Source organism: Desmodus rotundus, chromosome 1, assembly GCF_022682495.2.
Source record: "Desmodus rotundus isolate HL8 chromosome 1, HLdesRot8A.1, whole genome shotgun sequence".
Classification (NCBI taxonomy): domain Eukaryota; kingdom Metazoa; phylum Chordata; class Mammalia; order Chiroptera; family Phyllostomidae; genus Desmodus; species Desmodus rotundus.
The window spans coordinates 137,706,751-137,727,513 of NC_071387.1; the positions used below are offsets into that span (position 1 = coordinate 137,706,751).

At 38.2% G+C, this 20,763-nt stretch overlaps 1 protein-coding gene across 1 annotated transcript in view; it reads right to left on the reverse strand.

Moving 5' to 3' along the window:
* SLCO4C1 (solute carrier organic anion transporter family member 4C1) overlaps positions 1–19,401 on the reverse strand; it is a 57,069-nt gene extending 37,668 nt beyond the window's left edge. The window contains exons 1-2 of the mRNA XM_024563242.4: positions 18,935–19,401; positions 14,959–15,222 (exon numbers count right to left, since the gene is read on the reverse strand). Of these exons, the coding sequence (XP_024419010.2) occupies positions 14,959–15,222; positions 18,935–19,265 (595 nt within the window). The 5' untranslated portion in view covers positions 19,266–19,401. The remainder of the gene's footprint in view (positions 1–14,958; positions 15,223–18,934) is intronic.
* Between the last annotated feature and the right edge of the window lie 1,362 nt (positions 19,402–20,763).

Here is a 20,763-nt window from a genome sequence, read left to right on the forward strand (position 1 = left end):
GAAGGAGGTACAATTATTTTCCTCATTTTACAGGTGTGTAAAGTCAGGATTAAATTAACTTCTACAAAATCTCTAAGATTTAAGAGCCTAAATATTTAACAGATTCATCTCATGGTTAATGGTGACATAAAGTAAAATGAATTGGTTACTTAAATAATCTGGGTATGAATTCAAAACACTTCTATAAGGGTTTCTGACTATCAGGATAAAATAGACAAAAACTTTTGACATAAGATCTAACAGTCAATCTCCTTATCTTCTCAAAAATGTATACTGGTGACCTAATTAGCCCATTAAAATTGAAGAAAAACAGAATTCAGTACCATATATATGATAGGAATAACCACAAATGCATAAAAATATTTTAAAACATTAGAAAATGCTGCATACAACCTTATACCAAGAAATTTGAAAATCTCTTAAAATAAAGTATTGACCATAAGTGATATAAAATTTTGAATGAAGCTATGATTCTGGAATAAATTAAAGCAAGAATCAAAGTCTACTTCAAAAATCAACCTATCTGAAATGATTTTTCTAGAGAATTTATATTAAATATCAATCACAAACAATCAATCCTTGCACGTTAAACTGTTTCAAAATTGAAAAGAAAATAAAAGGTTCCCAACTAGTTATAAAAGCATTAGCACAATTTCATTTCAAAACAACAGTCATTTTAAGAGGAACTTAAAATATTTTTAAAAGATGAAAGTTAAAATATGTGTATGAATATTTTTATGTATCAGTTAAAGCTGCAGTAGAATACAAACAATAGGAATAACTCAAGTAAATTTAACATTTTTAAATGACTGTAGATTGTTTTTTGGGGTGGAATATATACATATATATATATATTTTTTTTTAATGAAGGCAGAGTTAGGAGAACAGTGCAGGCTACTACCAAACCTCGGGAGTCCTGTAGCTGTAGGTGGCACCTCTGAGAGCCGTGGCCTTAGGTGCAGACACAGCACTGTTGCAACACAGCTGGCGGGGAGCAAATAAGAGAAATAAGCACCACACCCTCCTCCCAACAGGCAAGCTCCCTTTGGCTGAACCCAACTAGAAGCTAGGGGCAAACGTGCTGGGGCCATGGGGTTTCAGGGGGGGCGATAAAACAAGTTGATAAACGGCAGATGGCAGATCTGGAGGGAGAAACAGAATACCCATCACTGTCCAATTTTTCCTTTGGTACCTTAGCATCCACTTTTACCTTTGTCCAGATGAAAAATGTATCTGCAACACAAGGAGTCAACAAAAACCCTGTCAGCAAAATACCACTCTGGGGTAATATCAATGCATTTTTTCTCCCACCTGAAACTCAACACTGAAATGCTACCCACCACCAATGGGCTCCATATAAGTAGTAGCGCAAAACAAGGGTGGTTGGACAATTAACGAGCTCTATAGTTCCCCCTTCTGTAGCTTTTCAGAAAGCCTGTGCTGACAGTCATCGCTTATTTTCCTATCATGCAGGTCACGTTCCCTTGACTTCTGCCTGTGCCCCAGTTAGTCTGGGATTTTTCGCTGTCTTTACAGGTCTTCAGCTGTCTTATCATTGTTGCTTTGGGGCGGTTTTCCTTTTAACAAGGACTATTGGGTGTTGGGGTGTTAAGAGGCACCCAAACGAATTCCCTCAGTCCAAAATACATCTTCTTTGCCAAGATATAGAAATGTACTCTTGTTAACTAGGATCTCTCACTTCTGCCAGTTCAGAGACCACCTTCTCTTCATGTTGTTAATGTGGCATGAACAGACCAAAAATGATTAGCGAACAATCTCATCTTTGATTCTAAGGGAACAGGACTGTGTTGCCTGATAGAAGCATTCATCCGCGGGGGGACTAGGACTGAACAAACCCAAGACAAAAGGGAGCAAAAATTCTTTGAGTAGATTCTTTTAGGTACAGTAGCAAGAGGCAGCAATCCTTGGCCATTCCCTAGCTCCCTTTCCTATGTATTCCGTCAGTGGAGGAGGCGGCAACACAAAAGTGGTTTCTGCCTAATTTAACACACATACCATGTTCCATAGGGAAGGAAATATTACTCTGCAGGCTGTAACAGACACCATCCCAGCAGGTCAGAAACTTCCGACTGTTGGGATATGTAATAAGACAAACAAGTCAATTTCATGAGTAGGAGTTTGTTACCATACTTTTTTTGCTGCAGGTGAGTTTCTTGATCAGACCTGATGTTGTACAGTATATCATAACAATGAATAAGGCATGTTGTAAGTCAAACAATTCTGAGTGTAGACAGAAACATTGTAGGCAGAGAAAACAAGCTCATATCTAGAATATACACTTATCTCAGGAGGACAAATTGCAACCAGGATAGATATATTTTGGCTGCCCTGGGGTATACCGGTTCCCCCGGGGAATGCTGCAATACCAGGAGCTCTCACAACTGGCCCTTGCAGGTTGGTAAATCAGGCAGTAAATCTGCAGTGGAGGTAATTAGAACAGCTTTGTTGAGGGTAACAATATGTTTTTGAACTCTGGCTTAGCTTCCTTTTATGCTATATGGCCACTTTTAACATGGGACAATTCCATAAGCCCCAGAGTGGCCAGGGAAAAACACTGATTGACATTTACTGGCCAGACCATCTGTTCTTCCTGATTGAAAGCCTTTCCCACAAAGAATACCTTCAAATGAGCATTAACAAGTGGCAAACCTAGCTTTACACTCCGCGCCCATGCCAAGAGGCATACTATCCACGTCTTAGCTGGAACTTCTTAAACGTTGTAAACAAGTTTCTTTTTTGTTGTCCCAAGCTTCTGACTGGCCGGCTTATAAATTAGTGTTGTTCAGGAATTAATAGAAATCTATGCCTTATGCTTCTCTTCTCCAACCAAAAGGGAATTTCCACTTATTACCAATGCCCTTTAGGGACATGCCTGATTATGGCTGTTATTCAAGAGCTGTCCACTTTCCATGGGTGCCAGCACACCTTACAAACCCTCTGTAAACCAGGCTACACTTCCTCCTCCTCTGTTAGCCAGCCACAGGGGCCTCCGTGAGGTCCTTATAATGAAGACATCTGTGTTTTTGTAGTAAGACCATGCCAACTTTTGCCTATAATGATAACCTTTCTGCATTTGAAAAGAGAGAAATGCAGGACAATAAAAGTAAGTAGCACAGTAGTCTGAGATGCCTGTCTACATAGTTACTTGTGCCTTCTAAACCTACATGTAACTAAGATTTACTTTAACAATAAGTGCTACCTCACACATCTGATTTCATGATTTGCTATGGTAGACAGCACATACTTCATGACAGTTGTTCACGTCATAATGTTCATAATCATGTTTATGTCTAACAAACCAGCACCAAGAAGCAATCCAAGAGTTGCTTTTCAAATGAAGAATAGTGTAGGCAGAAGAAAGCATCATCTTACCACAGAAACCTAGGGGTTCTCACCTTGATGTTGCCATGCAGACTTGCCGGAGGCTTCCTACTTGCTCTCTGTCTGCCGTGAACACCGCCTGCGCCCGCTGCGAGAACTCTGTCTGGCTGCAGCTTACGCATTACCTAGTAAATGGGTTGGAGCAATCCACACAACTGTGGGAGATGGCGTCTCCCACATCCCGAGCCCTGTGCAAGTGCAGAGGGCACAAGGTGGAAAGCGGAAGCTGTGACATGGCCCAGGCCACTAGACCCCTTGAATTTCATGGTTATGGTATGTCCCTTAATGTTTTTGTGGTGTATCTCCTATCCTCTGGCATGCATATGCTTTACTAAGGCATCTAAAATACTTCAACTCACCAAGTCCAATTAGCTCAATACCACGACTGTAGAGTCCAATGGGAAGTTTTGTGAGGAGTAAGGTAACTGTCGTACATCCAGGCCACTTTCACAATCTTGACACTATTGACATTTGAAGCCTGATAATTCTTTTAGTGTGGGGGGCTCTCCTGTGCCTTGTAGGATATTATCCCGTGTCTCTGGTTTTTCCCAACTGCATGGCAGTGGTACTCTCCTCCCAACCACAACAATCAAAAATGTCTCTAGAACTGAAAGATCAGCCCCAGCTGCGAACCACTGCTCCAGGCCCCATGATGACAAAGAAAAGAGGATGGGTGCAATACTGTGAGAAGACAGTGGTGACATACTCTTGTTTCCCCGCAGAAAAACAAACCATCTAGACTGTTTTTGCCACTGAGAAAGGAAAGAAAACATTTGCTACACCAACAACTATATTTCAGGATCTGTGCTGACTTATTCCAAAAGAGGCCGCAAACGTGAAACCGTAACTGTAATTAGGATCACCACCAGATTATGTTTATCATGATCTAGAGTCTTTTTTTATGACTTTATCTTGCATTTGCACCAAATACATAAAAAAGAGAACACAGTAGGAATCACCACCCCTGTATCTTCCAAATCTTTGATGGTATCACTAAGATCCATAATTCCCGTAAGGAAACACTATCGTCTCTGGTTTACTGTCTCATATAGGGACTTCCACTTAGCTCTTCCTACAATAATACTTCTTAATGCACAAGTCAGACAACCAATGGGGGGGGGGGGTTCTGCCAGCTAGTATATTTATGCCCTTGCTCTGCTCTAAGACTTGGAAACAACTACAGGATAGACCCAATGTGAGACAGAGTAGTCTGGGCCTCCTTTAGTACTGGAACTTCTTAAGTATTCCAGAATTCTAGAGATCAGCTCAGCTCAAAGCTATTATCAAATCACTTCCAATGAGTCTGAATACTACTCTTTCTCCTCAACACTCAGGATAAAAGGCATCAGGATGGGTTTAGAGGAAGAGAAACATATACTCCTGGCAATGTTATAAAATTCTTCAAAAGGATTTATCCTCCATAAGAATAATAAACTCACTTAGGTCTGGAATTGGTTGAAGGGTTGTGAAACCCTACCATATTGATTCAGATGGGGTTTCTGTCCAAGAGACTTAGAATTTTTCCACTATGTTAATTCAACCTCTGTAACTTGTTTGGGTAAGCAAGCCAAACTTGCCTCTAAAATTTGGCATGGCCACTCAGTTTCCATCTCTCCAGGACCTACATGGGCAAATGAAGATGATCCAGTACAATGCATACCCCATAGGTCTTTCTGAACTTGTGAAAAACAAAGTCAGAATGTAAGAATACAAGATGAAATTAGATTTTATAGCAAAAAGCCATGGGTGTCATTCAATTCAGTAAACATTTACATAGTAGCTAATATAAACCAGGCATTTTAACTCCCCCAGCCCAAAGTCCTGGGCCACCTCAGCCAATACTGGCTAGCCAGCTATTGGGAGAAGATATTTGCAAATGACATATAAGCGATTAGTATGTAAAAAATATAAAATATATATTATATCAAATATAAATTAAAAACAGAACCACACAACTTAAGAATTCTACTTCTGGGCATTTATCCAAAGAAAACAAGCACACTAACTTGAAAATATATGATTATCTGTATGTTCATTGATGCATTACTGACAATAGCCAAGATAAACCTAGGTGTCCGTCCATGGGTGAACGCATAAAGAAGATGTGTCAGCCACACTTGTGCACATGTGCGAGTGCACCAAGAATGTCAGAATATTATTCAGCAACAAAAAGTAATGAGATCTTGCCATTTGTGACATGGATGGACCGATAGGGTATAATGCTAAGTGGGACAATTCAGAAAAAGATAAATACCTTATTATTTCACTTACATGTGGAATCTAAAAAAAAACACAACAAACAAAATAGAAACAGATCCATAGATACAGAGAACAAACTGCTGGTTGCCAGAGGAGCGAGGGGTGAGAAGATGGGTGAAAAAGATAAAGGGGAATAAGAGGTACAAACTTCTAGTTACAAAATAATGTTACTAGGACATAATGTACAGCACAGAGAAAAATAATATCATAAAAAACTTTGTACCATGACAGGTGATTACTAGACACAGCATGGTGATCTCATCTAAAGGTAAATGACTATAGAATCACTATATTGTATACTTGAAACTAATATAATACTGTATATCAACTATACTTTAATAAAAAAATAAATTAAAACTCTATAATTGGAAAAAAGATGTTGCACTTAGCATACATGAGTAACTCTCAAAACTCAACAGCAAAAACTAAACAATCCAGTTAGAAAATGTGCAAACACCGCGAACAGACATTACACCAAGGAGCATAAACAGATGGCACGTGAGTTTAGGCAAAGATGCTCAGCATCACCAGCCACAAGTGAAATGAAAATCAAAACCACAGTAAGATTTCAGTGCAACCCGTCTTAACAGCTGTAATAAAACATGAGAACTCTAAATTCTGACAAGTACACAGATAAATTGGATCACTCATTCACTGCTGATGGGCATTTTTAAATGGTATGGTCACTCCAAAAACCACTTTAACAGTTACTCGAAAACCTAAACATAGAACTCTCACGGGACCCAGCAGTTTTACTCCTGCAAGTCTATCCCAGGGAAATGAAAACCATGTGCACACAAAAATCTGTACACAGATGTTGATAGCGTTATCATTAATTGGCAAAAAACCCTGAAACAACCCAGATGTCCTTTAACAGTTGAATGGTTAAACAAACTGTGGCACCTCCAAACCACAGAATGCCTACTAATTAGCAATTACAAGAAATGAATGATTGATAAACAACCCCAGTGAGTCTTCGGAGAATATTCTGAGTAAGACAGCCAATTCCAAAATGTTAAATACTGTATAATTACCAAAATGAAGTAAAACCCTTAACAAAAAGTAACGTAACTTATAATAGAAAACTTTTTAAATGTAAATATTCAACTCTATGAGAATGGTTAAAATATAAAATGAAAAGCTATGCAAAAATAAGAATGCTCACAGGTTGCAAACTATGCAAAGTATTATCATAACTCTATAAAATAAAGCCACAGTAAAAAGATTAAGACGATTCCAAAGTTGTTCTCCTTGAGAAAAGATTAATCATAATAAATTGGCATTTTTCTCTTTCCACTTCTTAGTATTATCTAAATTGTCTATATGACTAATAGAACTTCTCTAGCCAGAAAAAATAGTATTAATAAAACACAACAAAGGAGGATTGACTAAATAAATAGATTATCTATAAAATGAACTAACATAAGAACATAAATATTCTGCAGCTCTTTTTACATATATAACAATGTCCAATATATATCCCAAGTAAAAAAAAAATTAGATATCCATAAGTTCAGAATCTTATTTCCTTAAAATGTGCACTTGAATGTGCATGTGTAAATGTAAAGGTGATTATGTATGAACGTCAACAATAGTGTGTGGGGAGGAGCGTATGCATGAGTGTGTGTTAATGACCATGTACTGTAAGTGCGTGTAATTATGTGTATATACATTTAAAGGCTGAACAATATTAACAGTGCATAACTGGGTTATATCATAAGACATTTTTATTTCCTTTTGTTCTATTATTTTTATTTTTATTCTATTTTTGTGTTTTCTATCTTCTGAATGTTTTGCAAAGGACATATTTTAAATTTTAAATTAGAAATATGATATTTTAAAAGAAGCAAGTGGGCTATTTAAAAGGCAATATTCCAAGATGATATTTTTTAACATTGCTTTCAGAGTGGTTAGCCACCCTGCCACACTTTGGGAGTAGGTCAGTATCAGTGGCACCCACCAAAAAAAAAATATACCATATTCAAACATTTCTAGTTGTTCCTACTATGCTGTAGCTACCATGGACAACAATTAAACAAACCAAGAAAGGCAGTTTTTTTAACATTAGTATAGCTGTCACTGAATTAGGAACATCATCATTAGGCATCGCTAGTATTTAATGAGCACCTACTAAACACCAGGTTCTGCCTTAGCACAGTTGTGTACAATCTCCTATAAGGCAGTAGTTATTATCCCCGTGACTTAGAGTTGAAAAAACTCATCTGGGGTCACACAATACCATCATACAGTGCTGAAGAAACTGTAAGCTTAGTTTTGTCTGTCCTCAGTATCCCTGCTCTACTACTCTGTACTTTCATTCAATGCAGTGGGCTAATAGCATTACCATTTAAGAAAAATACATTAAACACACACTGGCTGCTTTGTGCATTTTTAACAATACTAACTAAGAAAAGAGAATTTCCTCTTTTTTTTCTTGCCACAAACCACACTTTAACCAACCATTCTGAGGAAGCTACAAAAAGCATTGCTTCATCTTTACTTCCCACATATAGTATGTCTGGTTAGATGCAGCTTTGGCAACAATCCACCTGAACGCCCTGTCAGGCAGTCCTGTTTGTCGTATAAAGTAAGATAAATAAGGGTAATCACTACTATTTTTGATAGAATAGTCTATCAAAACATAATCCTGACATTTAGCACCACCTTAGAAGTACAATAGTACAGTAGATATATACTGAAACCAGCATTTTAACAAGACATAAACCAAAAGCTACTATTTTCTGAACATGCTTCTCATTTTAGCTTCCTTTTTCATACTGTAAAATTTTTAGATCCCAAATCTTACCCCAAAAAGATCAGTAATGGGAAAATTTTTTTGACTTTGATAACAAACTTCTTCCCAAATTCAGTGGCCAAAAGAGAAAATGTCCCGTTATACATTAGGCCAAGTTTATGGAATATGTGAACAGAGAATAAGAACAGCTTTTTATCTGCCATTACCTACTCTTACTGCCTTCTGTGGAAGAACAAGTCATCAGATTTCCTGATATGTCTCCTTTGAAGGGATCACTCCGAAGGGATGAAGGGATCACTCATTCATGAATTCATTTAACAACTCAACAAATGTTTCCTCAGCACGGACTGCATATCAGGTTCTGTTCTAGGTGCTGGCCATGATGATGTTTCTAAATTCAACAAGAACTTTAACAATCAAGTACTTAGCCCCGACTGGTGTGTATCAGTGGGTTGGGCATCATCCCACAAAGCAAAAGGTCACCAGTTCAATTCCCAGACAAGTCACATGCCTGAGTTGTGTAGGCTAGGTCCCCAGTTGGGAGTGTTGCAAGAGGCAAGGATCTGTTTCTCTCACATTGATGCTTCTCTCTCTTTCTCCCTCCATTCCCCTCTCTCTAAAAATAAATAACATGTTTAAAAAATAAAAACCATGTACTTAAATATAAGTGAGCACAGAAAAGAGTCTCCCAAAGACTATTCAATGAAACACTAATCTGGAAGACCAAATGTGGGGTGGAAGCAGGGTAAAGGGGCACCAGCACAACGGCAGAGTCCTTTCATTAATAATTTCAGAACTCTACATACCATTTACCTAGCTAAAGGTTCACAAAATGCATTCATTTTTACAGGGATGGAACAGACACCTCTTTCCCCCCAAATTCACTGAACCATGGAACACATTTTTAACATATTATTAATATCTTCAGAAACTATGCTTTGCAGATCATTCCTTGGGAAATGCTGAGACATATTCTCTTGGTCAAGGTCATGGGTTTTTTAAAATGTCTATCTGCAAACTATAACTCTGAGCAAAATTGAGTCTGTGCTAATTTCTCATTTCCACATGCTCCTCTACTTATTTATCTCTGTGAGTTTCCTCTATTTCAGAAGTTTGGTCATTTGAGTTTCAACAAAAGTGGTTACATTAAGGTAGCTAGTATTTCAGTGTGATTGTGAAACTACTATTTTAAAGGAAAATATAAAGCAATAATCCTGTAAAGAAGAGAAACCTTTCTCTCTATGCATACAGTTGAAAGTTTATAAAATAATTAAACATTAAACTGGACACATGTTTCCCAAAATGGACTAATAAGACAACCTGGATAATTTTGTTAACAGTATAAATTCCTGAGTCCTACGCCAGACTTACTGAATAAGAATCTCCAGTGGACATTCAATAAGGGTAACAACTATACAGGGTAATTCACATTATTTAAGAATTTGGGGGAATACTGAAGTGCCTCTGATATTAAAAACCATGATAATTTAATCTGGAGCACTGACTAGCTCTAGCTCTTTTATCGTGTGTAGTAACTATAAAAACATTTTTGAATAATGTTTTATTACACCATTACATTTTCTAACCTAAGTAATCTCTTCTTGGGCTGCGGTGATGGGGGGGGGGGGGAAGCAGAAAACTGTACTTGAACAACAATAAAAAAAAATGTTTATAAAAAAAAGAAATCACTTCTCCTTTTTATTCACTTCACTTATATAGGCCCTGGGAAAGAAGATAACTACTAAGAAGGGCTGCTGATAGCTTCACTTGGCTTAAATTTTTAAAACATCAGTAACAGCCAAAAAAAATTAAAAATTCGTACAACTTTGAGTCCCACTCTAATCATTTTCCTAGTTGAAGTTTTTTAAGTAGTCGCCTTGCATAACCAAAGTCTTTTTGGTACAGAATTGTCTCTGAACTATGAATCTACAACATGAGAATCTCAGGGCTGAAGCAAATGAAACGTGTTGTGAACTACCTTTTTTTTTTGCGTGAAAGGGATAGAAAAGAGAAGAAAATTATAACTTAAGAAAAGTTATCCAAATATTAGTCAACAAAATAAAAAGGAACTTTACTGGGTTTAGTAATTACCCTCTACAATTCCCAATTATTTACTAATGACTAAGAAGCTCCTACCCAAAGTCTCAAAGAGAGAAAATACTATTTGCTTAACAACATTAAATTAACAATCATCCAAAAGGAATTAAACAGTGCTTAGATGAAAACAAAATGTTATGTGATAAAGATTCATTTATTACATTTTTAAAAAATATTGTGTTACATTGAAATACATCCAAAGTGTCAAATGGATTTACTTGAAAATGTTTTATAACCCTTTTATTTTTCAGGTTAACAAATGCAAAAATTACCCCTTAGAAGCATTTATTTCTCTAATTCAAATTCTTCCCTTTTTTGTATATAGGTAAGAACCACCAAAACTTCCCTTTGACAAATGTTTTTATCTCCATTCAAAGCTGGATAGTCACTTCTAACCCTTATGTCTCCATAAAAGCTCCCTTTAAAACATACTTTCCCTAACCTACTTAAATTTATTTTTTTACAGAATAGAAAATTCAAACTGTTTACAAACACACCTTTCTACCTTTTGCTAAGTCCTAACTTCCTCTTGTGTTCTTCTCACACCCGTGGAAATTGTATTGCTCATCGCACTTCACATTTTGTTTTCTTCTACACTACTTTAATCTTTTCTTACAGAGATTATCTCATGCAAACTGAGCCCTGACTTCGGTTTCCCTCAAATTCAAAAATAATGGCTACCAAAAAAAAAAAAAAAGCACTCAGGGAATATGTTAATTCTCTCAGTGCCAGTTCCAAATTAAATTACAAGTATGATTTTAATTAATAAAATAATTTGTTAATGTTATGCTCTTTAGGCTACATTACCTAAGAAGATTGTACATTCCCTTGCTACTAATTTATCCACAGGAAGTTTTCAACTAATTTGTTTCCTTTTACCACATAAACCCTCAGTTTTCTTCTACACTAAATAATTCATATTTTTGGTTATAGGATCCTATATTTGCAAAAGTGGATTAATTCACTTGAGCAGACAAGTTATTATGTTTTAAAGAAAGCACAAACCATTATAACTGGCATTTTGACATTGGGAAAGAGTGGTTTAAATTCATAAAAATATTTAAATTATTTGATATAGTTATAAAGCCAACTATGAATAATAAACAATAATTTGGAAAACATTAAACAAAGCATAAAAACTAGTATTAGTTTTAGCTTTTATTGACCATCTGTGAACTCACTACTAAGTCACTTCACGTCTTGTCCTAAGGTTCTGCACCGTAGAAAAAGGGATTTATGATTTCTATCATCCCTTATGTTTCTAAATGTCTGAGCTCCTTTAGATAAGTAATGCAATTTGAATCCTGAGTTTTGTATCTGCTACATTGTAAACACCTATACATACACAAAAACACACCACAATGATATTTCTATTAAAAAATATTTTCAGGAAAAGAACAGTGCGAAAATTCAAAATAGCAGCTAGGCATTTTCATATATTGACTGTGGGAGAATACCTGCCATATTCCTTCTTAAAGCATGACATTATCTATGAAACCTTAGAATGAGGAAGCCCTTCAAACCCAGTATTTGCACTTCTAGGAATGAAGAATAAAGAATGACTTGCACATTTCCATGAACACACACACTCAAAAATATCTATTACAACATTGGATATATAATACACAGTTCAAACTGAAGTCCAAACCTGAGATCTTGATTTCACTCCCGATTCTGTTCTACCTAGTTTTCCACATTTTAGTAAGTGGCCCCAGTTGGTCAAGGCAAGTATCAAGGAGTCATTATTCATTACTCCTTCACAATCAACCCGCTAAAAATCCTCTCTCTTTCTCCTTTAGAATACAATGAAAATCAGTCACTCCACTAGATCTCTACTGATACCACCCCAGTCCCAAACACCTTTATGTCTCACCTGGACTACAGCAAAACCTCCCGATGACATCCTCCCACTTAGCCTTCATTCCTCAGAACAACAGAAGACCAAATGGACATTTTAAATAAAATCATGTACTTCCTTGTGTAAAACTCTCTCACACTTTCCATGCACTTACAGAATCTAAATGCCTCATAACTCTACCTGCCTTTCCAAGCTCATCTCCTGCCATGTTCTCCCTTGTTTTGATCCTGCCAGGCAAAACTGACAACTCCTAAAACCTACCAAGCCCTTTCCTGTTCCAAGGCCCTTTACCATGTTTTTCTCCTCCTTGGACATCATTTTTCAAGGCTGGCTCCTCATTATCCAGTTATTATCAAAATAGCCTTCCCTTTGCCCACATACAAGTAGTTTCCTTTTCGTACAGTATTACTTCATAGTATCTGTTCCATTCATATACTCACCTCCATCTTCATGTTGTTTATTTATTAATTTTAATTTTTTCACTCTAGTACATAAAATCCAGATGTCATTAACAGATTCACTCTTTCCCCGGCAACATGAATAGCTCAGATCAATAAATATTTATTATTTGAATGACAGACTAACATAAGGGCTACCTGAGTTTTTGCTTTCATTTGCTACAGATAAGCTATTCTTTAAAGAGTCTTAATTTAGAGTAAAAATTTGACAGCTCAGCCAATACCTACTTCAGCTAAAATTAAAAAATATCAGTAAGAGTTGGTAAACACTTATACAGTATATAATAATGTACTAAAAGTTTATCATCTGACTTCAGCCATCTTCGTGGCTTCAGCTCAGGCCACACACACATGCCTTAATCAGTGGCCATTTCCCTTTGGGAAATATAAATTGATTTGATTGGCTGCAATTCAAGGGGTGTGTGGCAAGACATGAAGCTAAGAAGATTGCTGAGGACAGGTCAGGCTTTTTCATGGAATAGGTGATTATGTTTTAGGGAGAGTCAGAGGTTTGTTACCACAGTTTGTACACTGTATGAACTAGTACAGCATTTGATAAACTGCAAGAGTGAGGGACTCGATTCAGTACAAAGGTTAGCTCTTACATGCTATAAACATGCTGTAGTAACACTTTCGCCATCGTGGAACCTGCATCGTGTGTCTTGTGTGACACACTAAAATTTAGATTTTTCCCTTACTCTTAAAGATTTCAAAGGTGTTATACAAAAGCCCGTGTGCCTTGTTCCTAAAACTATCCAAGTGAAATTATGTGAAGTTGGCTTTATGAAATCTTACCCAATCTTAGAAAATGTAGTAGACTCAAAATAAGAACTCTTTCCACTGATAACATAATCTCCTTGTCTCACTCATTCCAAACTGTACCACATTTTAAAAACATACTCTATTGGTCCATATGCTTGCAAATTCTATTTTTATTTCCAAATAAAGTATGCTTATATAAAAAGTACTTCTAAAATCATGCTGCATAATATATACTTTGTTATTGAAAATATTTTGCTATCTATCATTCTATAATTGGGAAATTGGTCTTGGGAAATTTTAATACTTTCATATTAATTTTTAATATTCTCATAAAAATAACAATCTTAGCTTTAAAAAAATAAGTCCTATACCCTGGTTGGTGTGGCTGAGTGGATTGAGTGCCGGCCTATGAACCCAAGGGTCTCTGGTTTGATTCCCAGTCAGGGTACATGCCTGGGTTGCAGGTCAAGTACCAAGTAGGGGGCACAGGAAAAGCAACCACACATTGATGTTTCTCTCCCTCTCTTTATCCCTCCCTTCCCCTCTGCTTAAAAATAAATAAATAAAACCTTAAAAAAAAATAATGCCTATATTGCAACAGGTCCCAATTCTCCTTTCTTCTTATTCTAATACTTTTCTTCCCTTTCCTAGACCCTGAGAGGTTCTGATTTGGTAGTTCTCTGATTTTGCTGCATATTTGCTCTTAAAATCCCAGGAAGGAAAAGAGAAATGTTAAGGTCTACTTTCATTAGCACATTCCTCTTCTACCACCATAATTGTTTTTCCATTAAAAATGACTCTTTGGGGGGGGAAAAAGTAGAAAGACAAACAACCAAATTTCTTCTTTGAGCCTCTCAATAATGCTGCTTCATCTAACTGGAGCAACATGTTTGATAACCCCTAGGTTCTGTATCTCTGGAGAGTGGTAAGTCCTTCAGGTCTTAGGAAAAGCTTCAGTTCTCCTATAAATTTCACCTGTCTTTATCTCACATCAGGAACCAACTAGTCCTGAGGTAGAGCTGTAACCACAGCAAATAAAACTACAAAGGGAGAAATGACCCATCTTAGAACTCCAGTGAGGTCACAACCTCAAAGGAAAACAGGTTATCACTTTTTGAAGAGGACTGTTTGTAATATGGGGGATGAGTATCAGAGGATTAAAATTTTGGAACCACTAAAGCAATTGCTAATGCCTAATCTGCCTCTGTAATCTACTTCACAAAATTCACATCAGAGCAAAGAGCAGTGAGCAGTGGAAGAGACCTTACCCTAACTTACCTGTACAAATGAGTTGCAATATATAGTTAGTGACCCAGTTTCATATTACTTCTTAAAGTAAAATAAATAAAAACACAACAGAAACTTACCTTCATAAGGGGACCCTAATTGATATTTTCCACCAAAAAATTTTGGCAATGAAAATACAAGGGCTCCCAGTCCTATCATAAAGGAAGCAAATGCAAGCCATCTTGGTTTGTGTCCTCTTTCGCCAATATACGATACAAATAAAGACAACAAACAGAATGCGATGTCATAGCTCGACGATATCAGGCCCGTCAGGGAACTCTTCATTTCATAGCGCTTCTCAATAGTGGAAATGCTGATATTTACTAAGCCATTTACTACGATACCTGAAAGGGAAAAAAATTTATGTGCATTATTACAACTTTACCATATAGATCATGATTATTAACACAATGTACTAAAGTTCGGTTGTTTCCTTTGATACTTTTAAATGTACCAGTTTTAAAACACTCAAAATTTCAAAGCATACCCAAACATACCTCTTTACAAATCAGTTTCCTTTTAAGTTGCACACCTGTGAATTTTCAGGTGTTAAATAAAATTGATGCTTACCACATCCTACATTGTAGCTAACTTCATTTTTCTTTAAATGGTAATCAAAAAACCAGGCTGGTAAACAAGGTCTCATAAGGCCAGTTGAGTTTCCAAGTGTAACATACTCTCACTGACCTCATTCAGAGGAGTACAAAAAGTACCACTGACTCCAGAGGTCATCTGAGTAAAGCTCAATCACTTCCCAAGTTACTCAATCCTTAAACATATTTACTTATAACAAGAGATCCTTGACTTAGTCTTAAGAAAGTTAAAATTGAACTCTCAAGTAATTTTTTTTTTCTTTTAACACTCTTATGGACACTAGAGTTAAAGGTCCTGGAGAGAAAGTAAACATAAATTAAGAGTCTTATTTCAACCACTGGCGTTTTAAATCATAGGCAAAGTAGAAGGGAAAAAAAAAAAAACCCTTACACTTCAACTGCTTAGTATAACTATGATGGAGAACTATAACTTGAAGTATAACAAGGAAAAGCTGAAAATCCAATTTTGACTGAAAACAAAAATATACTGTCCAAATATAGATTAAATTTACAGTTTAAACATTACAGTTTAAACATGAAATTACAAAGTTTTTAATTATCGGGGTGGCCAAAAAGTCTGTATATTTTTTTCTGTAAAATAAGACACATTTTTTCATGTTCACCAATAACTTTATTGATTTGGACATCTTGAGTATGTCGGCTATCTCCCACATGTTATAATGTTGATTGTTCTCAGTTCAGATTAGATCACTATCAACTTCCACTGGTCTACCCAACTGCAGAGCGTGGTCCAGCAAGGAATCTCCAGCACAGAGCTTCGCAAACCACTTTTCACACATTCAGTCAGTCACACACCTTCTCCACCCACTGCACAAATCTTATTTTGTCTTTCAATTGTGTTTTTACCTTCCCCAAAATAATAAAGCATAGTATGTCAAAAATGTTGCTTATTTTCTTCTATATTCAATATTAAATGGCCACACAAAAGTTCACCAATTTTGATGTTTTTTAAATGCATGCTGATATGACTACTGTCACAATAAAATCTAATAAAATTTGTTTTCAATGCAGTTAAAGACACCTAAGTGCTCCCAGGGCCATCTTGTGGAAAAAAACCAAAAGAACTTTTTGGCCAGCCCACAGTTACTCCTTTTACTTTAGAGAATACATAAAACTGTTTTCATTTATTAATAGAAAGCATGTATACAAGCCACGATCTCTACAATTTCTTTAAATTTTGCCTTGTCAAGACTGTAACTGGAAATATATTTCAAGAAAATTAATATAACAAGTTTTAAAAGTCCGAAAATAATTGTTACTTTTATGCCAGTTTAATAAGTCTGTAAGTCAATTTATAATTCCTAAGATTTCAATGTAGAAAAAAGTATCTAAAATACCTAGGAATGACATATTTATAAGGAACTAAGGTTATCTGAGAATATGAAAATTTCATCATCCAAAAATCAACTTCCCAAAACATTTGCCATATTGATTAAAAGCCAGCCATTAGAACGCCTTGCTTTACAGTAAAGCTTTTCTGAAAAAGTAAATTTGTAAACTCTTGCGGAAGTACGACACTTTAATCATCATTTCCAATGTGAACTCTGTGCTACAGAAGTTCCAACAACTCTGATTAAAAAAAAAAAAAGGAAAGAAATTCCACAGAATATTGCATAATATGTCTCTCTACCATAAACACATGAGGATAAAAGGCACATTGGGAAATTAAGTTCTCAGAGAAATTAACTCAGAGTTGAGTTAAATAAACTCACTTGACAAGTGTTGGGGTTCTCCCCAATAAAACACCTATTAATATTCCATGAAAATGGTCTTCCAAAGGATCGTGTTTGAGAAACATATGGTAATAATGTCTTCAGTCATTCAAACTTAAACTGAAACAAGAATGGCGGGCCACTTTTATCTCAGATTATGCTCCTTAAAATGGAGACCTCTGGGGAGATGGAGCTCCAGGCTAAACATTTTTTTAAGAGTGCCAATTATATTCCATAACCATCTTTAAATGGTATATTAAATGTAAAATGACATCCGGAATAATACATAAATTTCAGAATTCATTTTAACCTAAAACACAAGATTTTTTTTGTTGTCCAGCTTCTTTGAACTTTCCAATCCTTTGACTCTGAGATGCTTCACAATCATGGATTTTGGACAACTAAGATCAAGAAACTGAGAGAAGGTAAACTTTGATGGGGACTAGAAAGGTGGAAAGGAAAATAACTCTTTAGCACAAAACTACCTTTAGTAGAAGGGCTGCAATTAGTCAAACATGCAATCAACAAACACTTAGCACCTAATAGTGCAAAGCAAGGGACATGGCGTTCTTTTGAGAAAGAGGAGCAAAAACAAGAACAGGAAGGAGATATATATATATATATACACACACACACACACACACACACACACATATATATATATATATATATATATATATATATATATATATATTCTGTTAATCTTAGAAAAGAGCAATTTCCAACCCCTCCCCCAGTGTTTCTTGGATGGCATTTCTTTCCATTAGTCCTTGCTCGCCTACTTACAAAAAATTTTACAACTATGACTTACATTCTAATTAACCTTCAACAAGTCCTTTAAGCTGCTCCACCTCATTATATATCTCTCCTCAATTTGTCACGTTGGTGTTAGTGTAATTTCCCATTCTTTCACCCCTGCACCACCTCGCAGCTTCAACTTTCCACCTGCATGCTTTCTTTGTCGGAGCCATTCTCCCGTGCCCTACCCATGGCTCCCTCCTCCCGACCAAGCTTAGATTGCAAACTCCTGAGGGTATAACCTTGGACGACTTTATCAGTAACTCCCAAGAGAAAGTAAAAGAAATGCTTGAAGAAAACAAATACCGCCTAACTCATGAGCATTTGAAAGACCTCAGCCTTCAACAACACCTCAAGCCTTAGCTAACAGTACTGTACTCCACGTGTAGCCTCAACCAATTTAAACTAATTGTACTCAAAAACCATGAATGCTTATATCTAACTTATACTAGATGTACTCCACAACAAGCTTCTCCTTTGAGAGTCACCTTACCCTCACCAGCAAATTTATTAATCCTTCCGTTCCAGAAACTGTAAAAAAAAAAAACCAAAACCATTTGGGGGTCTTATCAAAAATGCATGCTTTTGTCGGGTAGAATGCATTCCCCAGGGCACCCCGCTCCCACTGGAAGGCTGCGGTAGTTTCGATCTTCCCTGGAGGTACTGAATCAACTAAACTGCGGTGGGGCACCGGAGAGAAGAGGCTGTTTGGCAAGCTTTAAATAGTTTTTGTGACAAAGGAGAAGCTAAAATGTGGAAGTCTGAACCCAGTTGGTTAACGTGCGTGTGAGCGCTTCCAAATCCGCGACCGGGGCCGCCCCGCAGGGCGCGTGGACCACCTGGCCCGCGCGCACCTGCGCTCACCCACCCCCAAGCCCCAGCCCTCCGCGCCCCGCGGCGCCCCGCTCTTGCCAGCGGGCGCTGGACCGTACCTTGCGTGAGGGCCAAGAGGCAGTAGTGAACCAGAAAGCCCTGGGGCGTGTTGCACAGCTGGAGACACCCGGGTTGGAAGCGCCCCCATCCGCAGGGGCCTTCCTCGAACTCGGGCTCCAGCCCGGTCCGCTCCCGGGAGTCAGGGGCAGCTGCGGGAGGCAGAGGTGACTTCTCGGGCCCCGGGGGCTGCTGTGTCAGGGAGCCCCCTCTCCGGGTGCTGGCGGACGCGGCAGAGACCTGGACGTGAGAGGGCGACGCGGCGAAGCGGCGCGGGGTGTCGGGGCTGGAGTTGACGAAAGCCGGGTTCTCAATGCCTTTGAGGCCCTTCATGGTTCGGAGGGGTTCTCCCGACTCCGGCGCATCCGAGCAGGGGGAAAAAACGCCCAAACACACGGGTCCCGCCCCGGCTCCGCCCCGGGGCAGGTAGCAGCGCCCCCCCGCGGGAGGGCTCCACCCTCCCTGCCTCCCAGCCCTACGGCTCCAGCCGGAGCTCGCCGCCCTGCGGCTGCAGGGCTGGGGTTGGCGCTCCCACGCCTCACCTGTCGCCGCTGGGGCGAACCGGAATGCGACGGTGTGGCCGTGGGCGTGCCGCCCGGCCGCAGCCAGGTAGGGAGGCCAGGGCTCCTGCGTTGGGACCGCAACCGGCCGCTCTCCTTCCGGAACCCAAGGACTGGGAACCAATAGAGTTCGTGGGAGTCTGGTGACCACTAAGCTCCCCTTGGGTGCTGGCAGGAGTTGCATCGGAAAATCGTTCAAGAAAACACCTTTTGGTGTTCTTCCTTAGCCGTTTACCAAACCAGCCTAGGCCTGGACTCGCAGAATCTAGCAGCCACAGGTACAATACTTTGCATTCCACGAACATCATGGTGAGAATTTTACCTGTCACCCTCCTTAACGGAAATCCCTACCTCCTGCCGCCCCCCCCCCGCCCCCACCCGGCATCACAACATAGCCACTTTTTCGATTCTACTTCCCCAAAACTGAAGGAATAGAACTAAGAAACTGGGAAAGCATGTATGATATTCTTTCTGCAGTATATTACAGAGGTAAAATCAACAGTGTTGATAATCATAAATAATTTCTACCAGGGGAATAAACAGGAAAAACACTCTGAAGAACTGTACACCATTTACGATAGTAGTTACAATTTATTCATTCATGGAAAAATATTTATTTCCTGGGCACCAAACATTGTTCTGAAATCTGGGGGTGCAGTACGCATAAAAACTGAAACATACCCCTGGCCTTCTGGTACTTGCATCCTAATAAGACAGGCAATAAGCAATAAATGTATAGTATATTTCATTGTGGTAAGTGTCAGGGAGAAAGTAAATCAAGGACAGGCTAGGGAGTGTGTGTACTGGGGAGGGAGAGGCACACGATGCTATTTTATTTATTTATTTTATATATACATATATTTTTTAAATTTTTATTGTTATTCAATTACAGTTGTATGCCTTTTGTCCCCATCCCTCCACCCCACCCCAGCTGAACCCACCTCCCTCCCCCACCTCCACCCTCCCCCTTGATTTTGTCCATGTGTCCTTCATAGTAGTTCCTGTAATCCCCTCTCCTCACTGTCCCCTCCCCATTCCCCCCTGGCTATTGTTAGATTGTTCTTAACTTCAATGTCTCGGGTTATATTTTGTTTGCTTTTTTCTTTTGTTGATTATGTTCCAGTTAAAGGTGAGATCATATGGTATTTTAAATTGGGTGGTCAGGGCAGGCCTTACCAGGAAGGTGACATTTGAGATAAGACCTGGAGGAGATAAGGGAGGGGCCTGATGTGTTGGGGAAATAGTGGCTACAGTGGAATGAGGTAGTTGGA